Source organism: Mesocricetus auratus, unplaced genomic scaffold (assembly GCF_017639785.1).
Source record: "Mesocricetus auratus isolate SY011 unplaced genomic scaffold, BCM_Maur_2.0 Super-Scaffold_100040, whole genome shotgun sequence".
NCBI classification, from domain to species: Eukaryota; Metazoa; Chordata; class Mammalia; order Rodentia; family Cricetidae; genus Mesocricetus; species Mesocricetus auratus.
Window position 1 is genome coordinate 5292709 of NW_024429217.1, and position 16620 is coordinate 5309328.

The 16620-nt window shown below is 44.6% G+C and overlaps 1 protein-coding gene across 1 annotated transcript in view; it reads left to right on the top strand.

Annotated features, from left to right (window-relative positions):
* Mmp20 (matrix metallopeptidase 20) overlaps positions 1 to 16620 on the top strand; it is a 41888-nt gene extending 25268 nt beyond the window's left edge. The window contains exons 9-10 of the mRNA XM_040734773.1: positions 10537 to 10640; positions 11883 to 16620. Coding sequence (XP_040590707.1) covers positions 10537 to 10640; positions 11883 to 11983 — 205 coding nt within the window. The 3' untranslated portion in view covers positions 11984 to 16620. The remainder of the gene's footprint in view (positions 1 to 10536; positions 10641 to 11882) is intronic.

The following is a 16620-nucleotide window of genomic DNA, read 5'->3' on the forward strand; positions in this document are numbered from 1 at the left end:
GGAGGTGGCCACAGAGGAGGTGGCCACCGTGGAGGTGATAACAGAGGAGGTGGTCACAGAGGAGGTGGCCACAGAGGAGGTGGTCACAGAGGAGGTGGTCACAGAGGAGGTGGTCACAGAGGAGGTGGCCACCGTGGAGGTGATAACAGAGGAGGTGGTCACAGAGGAGGTGGCCACCGTGGAGGTGGTCACAGAGGAGGTAGTCACAGAGGAGGTGGCCACCGTGGAGGTGGTCACAGAGGAGGTGGTCACAGAGGAGGTGGCCACCGTGGAGGTGGTCACAGAGGAGGTGGCCACCGTGGAGGTGGTCACAGAGGAGGTGGCCACCGTGGAGGTGGTCACAGAGGAGGTGGCCACCGTGGAGGTGGTCACAGAGGAGGGAACTGTGTATAATCCCATGGCTGTCCTGCAGGGTCTAAAATGAGCAGATCTGGGTAAGGCCTGACCTAGCATGCAGCCACTGCACATGGGGCCGCACCACAGCTGCCTACTACAGCTCTGCCTTTAATTGATTGGCAGAACTGATTGAGAGTCTCCACCAAGCACCCTCAAAGACCACCCTAACCCACACCACCACCCCTGCTCCCACTCTCCATGTGTTGCTGCTCATTTCCATGAACACCAGACAAGAAGCAAAAGCAGGTTCTAAGCAGGTGGTTGTGACAAACACCGTGAGGCCCTGAGGGAAATCAGGGCAGCAGAGCCCAGCTTTGTAGAGAGAGCTTCTGTTTCACTTTATGTCATCTGTCCTCTAACCTATCTCTGTATCTGTCATCTGTCATCTATCTGTCATCTATCACCTATCTGTCCATCTCTCGTTTAGCTTGCTTTGGTCTTTAGAGACAGAATGTCTATGTGTGTAGCCCTGGCTGCCCTGGAACTCATTCTGTAGACCAGGATGGCCTCCAACTCAGTGATCCTCCTGCCTCCACCTCTCAAGTACTGTGATTAAAGGTGTGTGCCTCTACCCCTGGCATCATTTTATGTTGTCTCTCTTAATAATCATTTGCAAAAGAAATTGACAAAAACAACAACAACATACCCCTTTCTTCTCTTTCCTCACCTGACTGATACTTTCCCTTTCAATCTGAACAAAAGAAACGCAATTAGAGCACACACATCCTTCATGAGGATTTATTATTATTAATTTATGGCCCCGCTGACTCCTGTCAGCATGGGGAGACCTGGACGCACTACTCTAAGAACTGTAGCTCCTGAGAGAACAGTGACTGCAGGCCCAGCCTACGCCACTATTCCAGCTCCTTTTCTCTAGGAACTTTTTATCTGAAACACGCTCCTGAAATCTATCGAAGGCCACATCAGTATCTTCAGGTCAGAGTATGTCTGCAGGTTTCCTCTAAGACCAGCACTCTGCTGGCAAGGCCAGTGGGCAAGTAACCCGATTTCCATGGCGGATCTTCCGTGCACCAGGGGGAGAGGTGCCTGTATGAGCAGGGGTGGGGGAGTACACGTGAGGATGGTTGTTCAACCTGTTTCTCAGTGTTCGGGGCCTGGTGTCATTGGAGCGATTACTGCAGTACCACAGTCTCTCTTCCTGTTAGCCCGTGACTCACCGCCATGCTTTGAAAAGCACGTGAATGGAGGTTGGGTGAGGGCAGAGGTCTCTAATCCTCTCTGAGCTGGAGATTAGGGAAGGAGAGCTACTCGGTCGGTAGGGGCTGGATCTCCATGACTATCTATGAGGGAAGAGCATTGCTTGTCTGTTTATTATTTATATTTATTGGGACTTGCACATGCCGCGGCACCATGTAGAGGTCAGAGGACAGCTCAAGTCCACTAGTCCCCTTCCAACATGGGAGTCCCAGGGATTTAACTCTAGTGTTAAGCGGGGCTTCTGTCTGCTGAGCCTTCTGCCAGCCCAGGGAAGAGTCTTCAGTAATCTGCATTAGGAGAATCCCTTACCAGTTGATCTGGGACACTAATTTAAATTTAACATTAGGGAAAGAAACCATCTTCCAGGGTGTTAGGTGGATGATGAGTTCAGACACCCAGCATAGGGGCTAGAGCTCCGAAAGTGACAGTCTTCATCGATTAAAAAACAAACAAACAGCATAACTGACAAGTAGCTACTTTTAAATCTGTGGTCATTAACACATGATTAATTTGCCAGGCGGTGGTGGCACCACCTTTAAACTTACTCAGGAGGCAGAGTAAGGTGAGTTCCAGGACAGCCTGGCCCACAGAATGAGTTCCAGGACAGCCAGGGCTACACAGGGAAACAAAACAAAATAAAAATGATTAATTTAACCTCGGTATCCCTCTGGGCAGCAAAGACGTCAAAGAGCAGATGAAAGGGACTTCCTTCTAAACTGTTGGAAGCCTGGCATTAGCTGAAATTACTGCAGTTGCCAAAGCATAGACACAGGTATGCGTGACGGGAACCTGCTGACTTATGCTATGCCATGTGTACTAAAGAGTTAAATAAAAAAACTGACCTACAACTGAAAAGTTCAGGATGAACACAATAACTATTGCCAGCCCTGTTAGTAAAACTGTCCAAAGCCTTACGCACGCATGGCAACTGTCATACTAACCCACCCGTACGCTGCTTGGAAAGCATGGTCAGTTGCAGGTAACAGGGATACCCACCCAGCCCCCACCCTAGGACCACCTAATGCTTTTTTTTCATGTACATCAAACAGCTGGAGCGAACTCCAGCTGCATGGTGACTCTATGGTCACTAGGATCCAAGTTTCTTCAAACATTTTGTCCCCATATGTTTTGTTTCACTTTTATTTATTTTCTACAGAGGGTAGGTGCACACTGCAGCGCACACAGGGAGGTCAGAGGGCAGTCTGTGGAGATCAGTCCTTTCCACGGAGGGGTCCTGGAGACTCCACTCAGGGTGCCAGGAGCAGCAGCAAGTGCCCTTACACACCGAGTCATCTACGTGCCTTTGTTTTGGTTTGGTTTTTGGTTTTTTGGTTTTTTGAGACAGGGTTTCTCTGTGACTTTAGAGGCTGTCCTGGAACTAACTCTTGTACACCAGGCTGGTCTCGAACTCACAGAGATCCGCCAGCCTCTGCCTCCCGAGTGCTGGGATTAAAGGCGTGTGTCACCACAGCCCAGCTGCCATCCACATTCTTAACATGAGGCTTTCATTATTGTGGTTGCCTCAGGATTTGAGATGGCTGGCGGGAATTTATTCAATACTTCATTCTTCTAAAAAGAAAAATTTAGCTGGGTGTTGGTGGCTAAATTTTTTGACTGATTTGCATATCCCAGCCCCCTTTCCTTCGCACTGGCAGTGAGGACACAGGCTGTCTACATGGTAGGCTGGGGGTGTAAAGGACACATTTCCCAGTCTGGATGCCCCCGCACTACTGGGAAACATTCTCACTTAAAGATGTTATGGTTAGTTGCTGTAGAGAGATAAATAGTAAGTGGAAAAAGTAGGAATAGTAAAGTAAAATTAAAGTTACTTGTGATCGTCTTAAAATAAAACAACTCATTAAGAAATCACTTCATTAGACCGAGTTACTGGATATGAGTTCATCCTAGGATTGCCATGGGAATCCTGGAACTCCGAAGAAGGTGCCATTTCCAGCTAAGCGTGTGTAGCATGACTGAGGTCATGGCTGAGACGTGGTGCACCACCTCGCCTAGTGTGAGCCCTGAGTTCAGCCCTCTGCACTCCGACGGCACGCGAGAGACCCGGAGTTCAGTCCCCAGTGTAGCATACACCAGGCAAACAAGACGTGTGAGCAGCAGCGAGGGAGCCCTAGAGTTTACCTCAAGTTGACCAGCAACCATCAGGCAACCGCTCCATTTCTTTACCTGCAAAATAGAGGCAGAAACTGTACTCACTTCACAGAGTTACCAAACTGAAAGGGAAAAGAAGCGTGATTCTGTCACCCAATACACACTCATAAATCATCCTACAGATCCGTAGATAAATGACTAGCAGAGGTTCAAGGGCAAGAGCGCCCTCGTGGGAGACAGCAGGGCTTTCAGGGAGCCAGATCAAAGAGGGAACAGGTGGTCTGACAAAGCTATCAGGAAAGAGTCCCCAGCAGAAGTGAAGACCACACCCAGCCCTCTGTGAGAGCTGCGTGGGAGTTTCCCAGGCAGGAGTGGGTGGGGCCAGTGGCTTCCAGGCAGAGTGAGCTGTTGAGGTAAGCACCCAGGCAAGACTGGGCTGTGAGTCATTCGACGTGAGGAGAGATGGGTCCGACACAAGCAGGGAGAATAGATGGGGAGGACCCACGGCTGCCTACGAAGGCCCCTGTCAACTCTGTAGAAAGGGGGCATTGTTAGGTATCTTAAGTAAGACATTAACTGGGCGTGTTTTGTGACATAGAAATATCAATCTGTCAACAATGTGAATGACTGGAAGTCATGGGAGTGAAACCACAAACCGCAGAAAGTCTATTCAAGTGTTCAAAGAAGTAACTCCCAACCAAATATGCTCAACGTCACAAAGTTATCACTTAAACACAAAGATGGTCATGCCTTTAGTCTCAGCTTTGGGAGGCACAGGCAGAAAGATTTCTGTGAGCTCAAGGTCAGCTTGGTTTACATAACAGGCTCCAGGCCAGCGAGAGCTCCATGGTGAGAGTCTCTTTAAAAGAGATAGGGGATGGGGGGTAGATAAATAGATAAAGAGAAACGGGGCATTGTCAAGGAAACAAAATCTGAGAAAATTTGTGGTTTGCTGGCTTGCCATACAAGAAATAATGAGGTTATTTATGCTGAAGGCAAGTGATCCTAAGTAATACACACATACATACTCACATGTGCACACAGTCACACGACTTGAGAAAATGTAATCATGTAGTAACAGAATAACATAGATGTGATTCCTCTCCTGTCTTCTCAACTGACTAGAAAATCAATTTAACTGACATACACATGCAAATACTCATATCATGGGCTATGACATTGATACACATATATAATCACCACTGCTGGTGTGGGATTAAAACTGTGTTGAGCTACGGAAGTGACACCAAATGATAACTCACATTCACAGATACTGTAATTCAACAAGAAGGCTGATGTAACAAGAAAATGCAGATAAATACTTGCATTTCCCCTCAGCATTGTTACAAAACTAGCAATTATATAAAATTATAGCTATAAAAATATTTACAGCTTGTAATGTATGTTACAAAGTCGCAGAAAGTAAATTTCTGTCTTACTGGAATTAGGACACTATACATTTGACGCTCTGTTTGAGTCTTGCCTTGTTTTGAGTGCATGTGTTTACGTGCGTGTGCATTTGTTTCAGTACAGGGACACAGATGTATACGTGCACGTCTGTTTCTTTTCTTATGTCTTACTGGCCTGGGATTGCTAAGTTGGTCAGGTTTGTGGGCCAGTGAGGCCCGGGGAGCCTTCTGTCTCCGCCTTCCCAGCACTGGGGTAAAGAGCATGCCCCACCGACCAGGCTTCCGGATGTGTGCTGTGCAGTGAACTTGCGTGTCCAGGCTTGCCAGGCAAGCATTCCACCAGCTGAGCCTCCTCCTCAGGCCTGAGTTTTTGAAGTGAAGACACGTATGGAATGAGGCATGACATACCGTGTGCCCGTGATCCCAGCACTCAGAAAGTGGGGGCAAGAGGACCAGTGTTTAAGGCCACCTGCATAACAGGATGAGGCCAGCCTGGCCTACGTGAGACTCTGTTAAAAAACAAACTCGATGACAAAAGGCATGGTAAGCCTGGGAGTAACCACTAATGAAATAAAATAAGAAATTCATATTTTAGTAAATTAAGAAAATATTAAAATGTTACTTTAGAAAATTTTCACTATACAAAGGAAATCAAAAGATGAGATAGCAGGCATGAGTCTAGCTCCATCAATAGCATAGCAGCGACTATCAAGTTAGATTTAAAACTAAATAAGACCCAGTTACATGAGGTCTACCAGCGGCAGAGTCATTCATGTGTTTGTGTTTATTCTTATCCATTTAGTTGTGTGGGGAGGGCTTTCACGCCATCGTGTGCACGTTCAGGTCACAGGACAGCTTGTAGGAGGGAGCTGTCTTCTCCCACTCGTGGGTCCTGGGGATGGAGCTCAGCCTGTCAGCTGGCGGCGAGGGCCTTGCCCGGCTGAGCCTCTTGATGGAGACCGCATTGCCAACATTCGCCCCTACTCCCAGCCACTCCCTTCTCTTTGTAAGATTTGTTCTTATGTTATGTATGTGGTCTTCTCTCCTGATGTGTGTCTGTACCACGTGTGCAGTGTCTGTGGAGGTCAGAAGAGGGCCTTGAATCCCCTGGGACTGGAGTTACAGGAAACTGAGCCGGGAATGGAACTCAGGTCCTCTGGATGGGAAGCCAGAGCTCTTAACTGCTGATCCGTCTCTCTAGCCCCATGTTCCTTTGTATTACCTAAAGAGTACCACAGTATGTGTCAACTGTTAGTCTAACTCAAAAGTTATATAAAGTTTTGCTTCATTTTTAATTTTGACTTCTAGCATACTATTCAACCTTTGGACTCCACCATCCAGAGATGGCTGGGAATAGGTCCTGCTAGATACCAGCGCTGTGTCCCATAGAGTGTCAAGGGAAATATGCTTCATTTATTAGGAAATTTTCACTACTACGGTTATTCAGAAGTTACTCAAGTATATTTCCAAATATGGAGAGAGTTTTTCTGGTCCTATCTAAGACAAGGTTTTGTATCATTTCAATCACTGTACATTGATTTCAACTTGCCTTACAGCTCAAGCCTTGCAGATAATGTCCTATAAGAAAGGACATTTTGTGCTGGGGTGTAGCTCAGTGGGAGAATATTTGCCTAGCATGTAAGGCCTGGGGTTCAACCTTCAATACCTCAAGGGGACACCAGAGAAGGCATCCCATGATTGGAGTTAGGTTTAAACAGTTCCCATTCAGGTGGTCTGTCCTCTGCTTCTCCCAGAAGTGTTACAATCCATGCTATCAACCACTGCTTCTTATTACAGCGGCTGTGTAATGATTACAACACAGATACATCCAACTGATGGCGTGAGCCATTAACACTATGATTTGTTCCTACTTCGGGGGTAAATGGTTTTTATTGCTCTGTCCTTAAACTGTTCTATCAACACATGCCTGCCGTCCTTATACTCATTAATATCAATCTTTTCATAGCTTTATTTTCTGATAAGTGGTTTATGGACACAGTGTTTTTATATTCATTAATATCAATCTCTTCATAGCTTTATTTTCTGATCAGTGGCTTATGGACACAGTGTTTTATACTCATTAATATCAATCTTTTCATAGCTTTATTTTCTGATCAGTGGCTTATGGACACAGTATTTGGTTTTTGTTCACAGGAGGTGGTGCTTTTTTTAGATAATATCTCTCTATGCAAATCACACTAGCCTCAGACACTCAGCAATCCTCCTGCCTCAGCCTCCAAAGTGCTAGGAATACAAGCATTGCCACTGTGCCCAGTACTTTTTAATAAGAAAACATTTAGTTGAAAGCAACTATAGCAAGCCTGTGCATGTTTTTGAATTACTAATAATTTTGAATCTGCTGTCCTGCTTGGCGGCTTCTCACTACCTATGGTCTGCTCACTTTTCCAACTCTGGCGTCTTCAGAGGTCACTCATCCTGCCTGGTGGTGGCCGCCACAGAAGATCTGTGAGAGAGTGCACATTTGGACACACTGCCAGCACCTGTGTTTGGCCAAGTTTTTTTAACCTTATAAAAAAAATCGACAGTTTTTGTGGCGATCAGCTGTCCCTAACGACGCTCCTTGGTACCTATAATGCACACAAATGCATACACACACACACACACACACACACACACACACACACACACACACTTTATGATAAAAAGAAAGCATGACAGTAATAGAAACAGTAAAATAGAAACTTCCTGAACTGGAAAAGAGAATCACCACTGGCTTGTGACTCAGCAGTGACAACTGATGGCTGTCCCCATAAGACCAGGGACAAAACAGAATCCCCAGCCTGTCTCCCACTCCTGTCAAGTGTTTATGGGAAGTGCCAAGCAGAACAATTAAGCAAGAATGAGCAAATGAAAGGCATCCAGAGGAGAAAGTCAAACTATTTCTTTTTGTGCTTGACATAATCTTTTAATAGAAAAACATAAGTAAGACTCAAAACTACTAGAGCTAACAAATGCATTCAACAAGTTTGCAAGGATGAAAGGAAAATAAACTAACAAGTTTTCAGGGATGAAAGGGAAATAAACTAAACTACATAATATAGCATCAAAGAGATGAAAATATTTTTTTTAAAAAACTAAGAAGAGCGGGGCATTAGTGGTGCACGCCTTTAATCCCAGCACTCGGGAAGCAGAGGCAGGAGGATCTCTGTGAGTCTACAGAGTGAGTTCCAGGACAGCCTCCAAAACAATACAGAGAAACCCCGTCTCGAAAAACCAAAATAAAAATAAAAATAAAAAGCTAAGAAGAAATTTAAAAACATGCTGTCTGAATACTGAACTATTGCTGTAAGAGGTTACACATGAGCTCTAAATGGACATGGTCTGCAAACCCTCAGTTTAAAGACATCAGTAAGTACTGCCCAAATTGATCTGCAGCTTGAGAACAATATCATAGTGTCACTTTCTGCTTTGTAGAAAGTGACAGGCTGAACTTCAGCTTCACCTGGAAATTCGTAGTCCCTCAAATAACTAAAACATTGGGGTAGAAGGGATGAGGAGAAGTTATATAAGCAGTACATTCTTCCTGATTTCAAAACTCACTACGAAGAGCAACAAAGAGAGAAGTGTGGCCATCATAAGGGCAGACGTATAGATCAACGGAATAAAATTCGGAGCCTAGAATTTGACCCATATGGCTATGGTAAGTTGGCTCACACTCTGCTGAGGACATTCAGTGGGGTGGCAACACTTCTCAGCAAACTCTGTTGGTACAAGTGACAAGCCACACACAAAAGCATGGGACAGGACTCTTCACAGCATGAATAAAATTAACGTCAAAAGTGGCTAAATACCTTACATGTAAATGCTAAAATAAGAAAAACTTTTAGAGAAAGTTAGATACACACACACACACACACACACACACACACACACACACACAGACATCAGACAAACTGGATCTCATTAAATTGAGAAGTTTTCTGCACAAAGGACACCACAAAAAAGTATGATAAAGCATTTTCTTTATGCTTGGGGGTGGCAAGGGGACATCTTACATGCAAATGTTAACATGGCTAGGAAGTGGTCCGTTGGAAGCTATATCATGCACGCAATGGCCTCTTTGTCTGCCAGACAGACCCATTCTTCAGTTTGTTTCACCGCTTATTTGTTGGGAAAGGAAGCCCGTGAGTCTCGTGCCACAGCACCTAAGATCCTCTTCCGCAGCCCCGTTGGCAAGGACCTCGGCACAAAGGTTCTCACCCTTGCCTGGCCTGGCTCTCAGGAGCAACACCACCATCTCCCACCCTCCATCCTCCTCGTTTACCCGTGCCTAGTGCAAAATGTGATCTGCTGACATCGTTTTAAAGGCTGAAAGCTACACATGGGACAAAAGAAAAAGGAAAGATGAAAGAAATTAAGAAGTAAGTTCGTCGATGACTTAGGACCCCAGATCCAACTTCAGGGTCTGCTAGACCTCACACTAAGAAGTCAGAGTCGATAGTTCTTGGCATCAAAATAAACCACAACGTCTATGGCTGGAGCTTGTCTTGGCTCCCACCTGAGGCAAGGGAAGGTGGCATATGGGACTGTGTCTGTGCATGTGTGAGTTGTCATATCCTCGTGGTGGCTCTTTTCCAAGTGAAGGCTCACAGCTCCAAGCATATTCTCATATTCCCTTGATTACACCTTAGGAGTCAAAAAGCCAAACCCTACAGAAATGATGCTCTCTGATCTGTTGCTGAAATTCCCAAGTATCTGTCCACAAAGGGCAAGACTATCACCAAGTTTTCACAACACAATAAGAACAGCACCGTGCCATGGAGCGGGAGGGTGTCAGTACTGGGAAGGTCCTTGTCAAGAACCGTCTTTTATCCCTAGCTTATACCTTCCTGCCTTTCTTAGTGATAGCTAGCTTCCCTTTTCCTGAAATGGTGGCAGAAACAGGCAGTAACCAGGCAACTTAATGATAATGTCCTTACTCTGCAGAACAAACAGCACCCTGGTCCTACGTCTACATCAAAGGTCTCAGTGGAATATTAATACATCCTAGTTGATGTTGATACGGTGGGGCGTTCGTTAGCCTCTCCCCTGCCCATAGAACTCTAGAGAACAGCACGGCTCAGTCCCGCCAATCTGAACATTCCTTGTGAAGGCTCTGTCTCTCCTCAGCAGCTGCTTTCTCCTGTCCCACGGAGGCAGAGGCACATTTCAGGGAATGGTGGGCATAATTTGCCATAGGAAACTACCCAGTAACCCAAGGGAGAAAATTACCTGACTTACTGGTGAGGTGTACACATGGGAATGCCCCGGCTTGGGCTCTGGACTCCTGAAGAAGGGACTTTCTCATGTATGTTCAAAATCAGGGCTGGCTAAAATATTCCTGACCACCCTAATGTCACCTGCAATCAACAGTAACTTATTTATTGAATAATATTTCCTCCAGCTATGATGAAAGAAAAAAGAAAATGGAAAAAGACTATCCAAAAAATACCGAAGAGGAATTTTCAGGAGTGAGTGGCCATGTGGATGCTGCTGTGGAGTTAAATGGTGAGTGTCTCCCCAGGAAGCCTTCCCTAGGAAACTGAAGAGATCCGGGCTCTGCTTTAGATTGACAGAAAATGGGTTTTGGTGGGAGTCATGGGTTCTTATTTTGGTTTCATACATTTAAATAGCCAGGCTACATATGAGAAAGAGGAATTATTTTAAAAATCCTTTGTTAAAAAATAAGTAAATAAAAATAAAATGGTGGTTCTTCCTTTACTAGTAGATAGGTTTAAATGTATAGATTCAGGTTGGGAGTATAGCTGACCCTGACCCTGACCTAGCTATTGTGCACAGCCCTGGGTTCAAGTCCCAGAACAAAATAAGCAAGACATGTGGCTCATAATTCCAGCACTTGGGAAAGGGAAGTTCAAAGTCATCCTCGGATACATAGCAAGTCCAAGGACAGCCTAGGATGTGTGAGTCCATTTCTCAAATGAACATACAAGAAGTGTAGCTCTGGCCTATAACCCCGGCATTCAGGAGGCTGAACCAGGTAGATGAAGAGCTTGAGGTCAACCTGGGCTACGTAGTGAGACCCTTTCTCAAAAATGAACAATACCACAATGTAACCTCAACCCAGCAGCAGTCTCAAGCTTCCCAGTATCCTTTCCCCTTCCATCACCCAACTCCTGAAATCTAACACATGGCCAAGAGGGTAGGAGACGTGAGGATTATATACAAGTCAAATCAACTTAATTGCTTCCTTCCAACCATGTTCTTACTGAGTATGTAGCACAGAGACGGACAGTGCTGAGAAATATGCAAAGGAGATTCCATACGTGGCCTCTAGTCTCATGGGATGTTGAGCATCCCTGGGAAATGCCTACCTGACTCAGATGAAACTACTGGAGACAAGAGGCCTGTGCTCTGGTGGTAAAGGCTTCACAATGACTTCAAGAAGTAATCTGAGACAGCCGGGCCAAACATGGCAGTTGCCTATATCACGATGAGACATTAGCTGAAGGCCAGTTAGACATTTTACAAAAAAGGCAGAAGGACTAAACAAAACCATAAAGCCTTTTCACATGACCCAGAGTGAAGCCCTTACCCTGCTGGAGCAAAGGACAGGATGAGAAGCTGGGGGTGTCAGGCTGTTGGGGCTTGCAGAAGACAAGCTTGCCACCCCCTGACAGAGCCCAGTTCCTCCCCAGCACCACCTCAGAAAGCTGCACTTAGAAACCCCCGCCCACTTAGAGAGTCACAAGTCATCTCCAGTAACCACAACTTCAACTTTATCTCTTCTAGGCTACATTTACTTCTTTTCAGGACCCAAAACCTTCAAGTATGACACAGAGAAGGAAGACGTGGTTAGTGTGGTAAAATCCAGCTCCTGGGTTGGTTGCTAAGCTCACAGGGTCAGCATCTCCACAGAGATGAAGACCATGTGAGCAGCTGATGACTGGACATTATGAACTAAGCAGAGCCCAGGACACTCTCACCCGGCCTTCAACCCTAAGGGTGATTTAAAGTTCACTGAAAATAATAATAACTCCATTGATTTTTCTAATTATCCATTCATAGTTTTAATCCAAATAAGAAATTAAGCCACCTTTACTCAGAATCATATAATGCCCTTTGGTTAAACATTCTTTCTTTTAACCTACTATACTAAAGCAAATTGATCAGTTTGGTTTCTATTTATAGAAAAAAGACTGTATACGTGCACATGCACTCACAGTTCTTTCATTAAGAAAGGTCATTCATTACCTTACAAATTACAATTATCCTTTAAAAACAACGGCCGTCATTTACCATGATGAGTATACATGTCCCGACTTATGTTTTGGATGTATCATGAATGAAATGCAACACCAGGTCTGTTTCTAGGTTTGGGTTGTTCTCTGTGTCCCTCACTGGTCTCTGAAGTGTGTTGGTAGACAAACATTCAAATTAACTTTCGTGCTCACCAGCAGCTGGACACTGCAACAGGGAACCTTCAACAAAACCCAATAAAAAATGTTGTGTTAGAACACTTCCTCATTTCTCTTTCCTGTTAATATTTACTAGCCCTTATCATGCTTTATTTGGCAACAAATTCTTTGTACCTGTAGAAACTTAAACAATAGTATCGTAGGTACACAGAGGCAGGAAAGCTAGCGCAGTCTGATCTATTTCCTTCTTCCTGGTGGCAGCCCCAGAAAGACATCTTTGCTCCACCTCGGTTTCCTCTGAGCAGTTTTCTATTAGGGAAGTTTTTGTTGTTTTAGAGGTTTTTTGTTTGTTTGTTTGTTGTTTTTTATTCAAACTAAACTTTTCTTCCCAGCTCTATCCAGTTAACAGCACAGATATAATTATGGCTATCAGTCTTAGTTTTTAAAACTCTAGCCTAGAGAATTCTAGAGCCAGTCTAGAGAAACCCTACAACATTTTAGGAGTTATGAAATTGATAATATTTTACTTCATAGGCTGCTTAGAAGAGCTACAGTTATAACATCTACAAGCTGTCATTGTTAGTGTCGCTTATTAAATTTGCTTCATGGGCCGGGCGGTGGTGGCGCACGCCTTTAATCCCAGCACTTGGGAGGCAGAGGCAGGCGGATCTCTGTGAGTTCGAGGCCAGGCTGGACCGACAGCCTCCAAAATAATACAGAGAAACCCTGTCTTGTAAAACCAAAAAAAAAAATTTGCTTCATGGATTCATTAGAAGACAATACAGTCACTACAAGCATTCCCCTGGGGTTCAATTACTGAAAGTAATAGTGCATACCCAACCAGATGCTGACTGTTGAAGACCACATCTGGTGTCTTTGCTAAGGCTAGGTGCTCCTATTAAGAAGCAGAGCCGTTTCTTCTTTATGGCAGGTGGGAAACATCTTCTCTCAATAAACAAAAACAAATAAACAAACCCAGAGGCTAGAGGGCTCAGAGACTGGGAATGCTTGCTGTCCTTGTAGAAGACCCGAGTTCAACCTGTAGCACCCATGTGGACAACTTTCAAGCATATGTTAGTTTCCGGGAGCTGATCCTCTCTGTGGCCCCCTTGTGCACCTGAACACACATGTGCACACAGACACAATACACAAAAATAAAAATAAGCAAATTGTTTAAAAAACAAGAAAAAAAATCAAAGTAGTGTGGCAAGCCCTCACAATGTTAAACGGAAGCCGAGGAACTGCACTACTGTGTATACGCCTATGAGAAATTAAAACACAAAAACTTGGACACGGGTGTTCGCAGCAGCATTATTCACAATAGCCTCAAGTGGGAATATGTCCATCACATGATGCAGGTGTGAATAAAATGTGGTAGACTCAGACAATGGAATGTTTAGAAAACCATAAAAGAAATGAGGTGCTGAGACATGCTATAATATAGATGAAGTTTGGAAAATTATACTAAATAAGAAGGCAGGCACAAACGATCATGTGTTGTATGATTCTATTTATATGAAATGTTGACAACAGAAAAACACATAGAGACAGAAATGCGAGTGCTTGTCAGGCATCAGGGAGCCAAGGAGCAGGGGACAGGCATAGAGTTTCTCAATGGGTAATTGGAGATATTCTAGAACTAGTGGTGGTGATGCTTGTACAACTCTGTGATGATACAAAAGCTGCCCAACTGTACAATCTAAATGAGTGAATTGTGTATTTATAAATTCTGCCTTGATAAAGTTGTTATTAGAAACATAAATTAGTGATGTGGCGAGCCATGGAATTCCTGCACAGAGCAATGCAGCACTGTACTGAAGACATCTGGTACTGAGCAACCAGATGGTTCCCTTCTTTGAGTCCAGCACTTCCCAGGAGAGGGAAGACTAAAGGTGTTGCACTGTGCAGAGGGTTGTCAGGGAAGCCATAAAGAGTGCACTCTGGGGACAGACTGGCTGCACTCAGAAGCCCAGGACTTGCTTTCAGCTATGCGGCACTGCTCTCTGATCTCTTCATGACTTCCTCCTTTGCACGGCAGATAAGAATAGCTCTTGACCTCCTGGGGACAGTTAGAGACTTAAACTACGACTCAGATTATACAAAGTTCTGAGAGCAGTTCCTTGAAGTCTGAAGGGCTTACTAGTTGTTGTTCTTAAGATGATTAGCTAATTTTGTTCTGAGATATTGTGGAGAATTCAGCCCTCTCTTGAGCTCTCACAAGATCTGGCGACCTGTAACAGCACATGACCTGGTAACCAGGATTTTTCCTTTCTAAATTTCAGATTCAATCAAAAACTAGAAGAATATACTGACTGTGGTAGCTCCATGGCCCCCCAAAGTCTCTCAAATGGTTCCCATTGGTTGTTGAGTCAGAGGCATCCTGGCTCTCAGCTGTAACTTACGTACACTTTGGGAAGATGGGGACTCTGGAGCACAACAGACAGCTTCTGTGTCATTAGTAATGACACTTGCCCTATTAGACGCGATAGTACTGAAGAAATAACTTATAACATACACAGTGAGATTTCCATTTCTGAGGGCTTCTTACCCGCATGTTTACCAAACAGGGATAAAACAGGGTGACAAACAGTGTCTATATACTGAGTATATGTATTTTTATTTGTTGAAATGATACCATTCTGCCATCTACATATCATCTATATTCCACTACATATTATAAGCAACAGATGACTAAACTATATGTGAGCATGCGTCCAGCTTACCTTTTACAGGAGGAACCTGTGCATTCCTAGACATTGTTATCCGTGGAGTCAGCATCCAATCTCTGAAAACCAAGAGACACCGCTCTCGCTTAGCTTCAGGGAAACTAAGTGGAAGACGGCCATCCCGTCACAGCCATCACAGCCCAGTCTCTGCTGACCTCCGCGGAGACTGTGGGCAGAGCCCTCTGCAAGCATCAGAAAGCCCACTGGAAGATGTGCAGATCCTCCCAGGAGCGCCTCCCCAGCTGCTCCCTTTGATGATACAAAAGGTTCTGTGACTGGAGTCAGGCGGTCTTCCGCTTAACCCCATCCAAAATGGCAGCCCTGAGTTAGCCAGGGAAGCATCGGGAGGCCACACAGGTTTCTATGTCACAAAGCTAAACCAGCTTTTCAGGGTTTTATTCAGAATTCTGAACATGTGTTTCTGAGTTCTCAGAAGGTCTCCAGGATGTTTTTATTTAGACACATCCGCGTTTTGTCCTTATTTCTGTTTTCGTCATTTTCAAAAGTGGTACCGAAGGGTCTTTGTGAATATTTCCAATTAAGCTATCCACAGAAGTACCATTTGAGTGTATAGTACTGCCCAGTGGCTCCCAGTACAGGCACAAGAAGGGTCTATGGGGAGAGGTCTGCATTTCCCCCAACAGGCCTGGACAAACACAGCATCCTGAAGCTGTTTCTCACCGGCCACGAGTGCCCATTGTTAGTGTTGGTCCCCCCTCAATGTGACTTCATAATGTGCTCAAACCACAAGGCAGCCTTCTGACCCCCAACCTCCATAACACCAGCTCTGTTCTCACTACCTAGACTCTTGCAATTGAGGTTAGAAAATGACTTTTGAGAACAAATTAGCCTGTTTTCAAGGGTGCATAACTTCGCTGTAATCTGTTCTCAATCTCAGTCTTCTTCCTTCCTCTAATCCAATATGACATTTAACATGTTTGAGAATAAAACTAAACTTTTCTTGCACAACGTAGTTGTTCCAGCAAGAGTTGGAGGAGAGATCAAGAGACAGAAGAACAGGAACCCAGAGAAAATCACAGGAGAACACAGAACATGGAAATCCTTCTCCAGTGTTCACAGTAGGGAACCATGGGGTGGTGTGAAATAACAACTTGCTTATTTTTGGAATATCTCAAGGCAATAATACAATGATAAGCATTAGTAATATAATGATAACATTAGCCTAAGGTCAAATTATGGACACATTTCTATGTGTACATTCAGAGGCAGCCAGCACTTACGCCTCTGAGAGAATATTTATCTGGGAGCATACCTAAGAATGGAATTGTTGAGTCATAAATCTGTGCATGGATTGAGTTTTCATATGTGCCACCTAATCATTTTCAAGGTGACTGTAATTATACTATTGTACATTTCCACCCATAA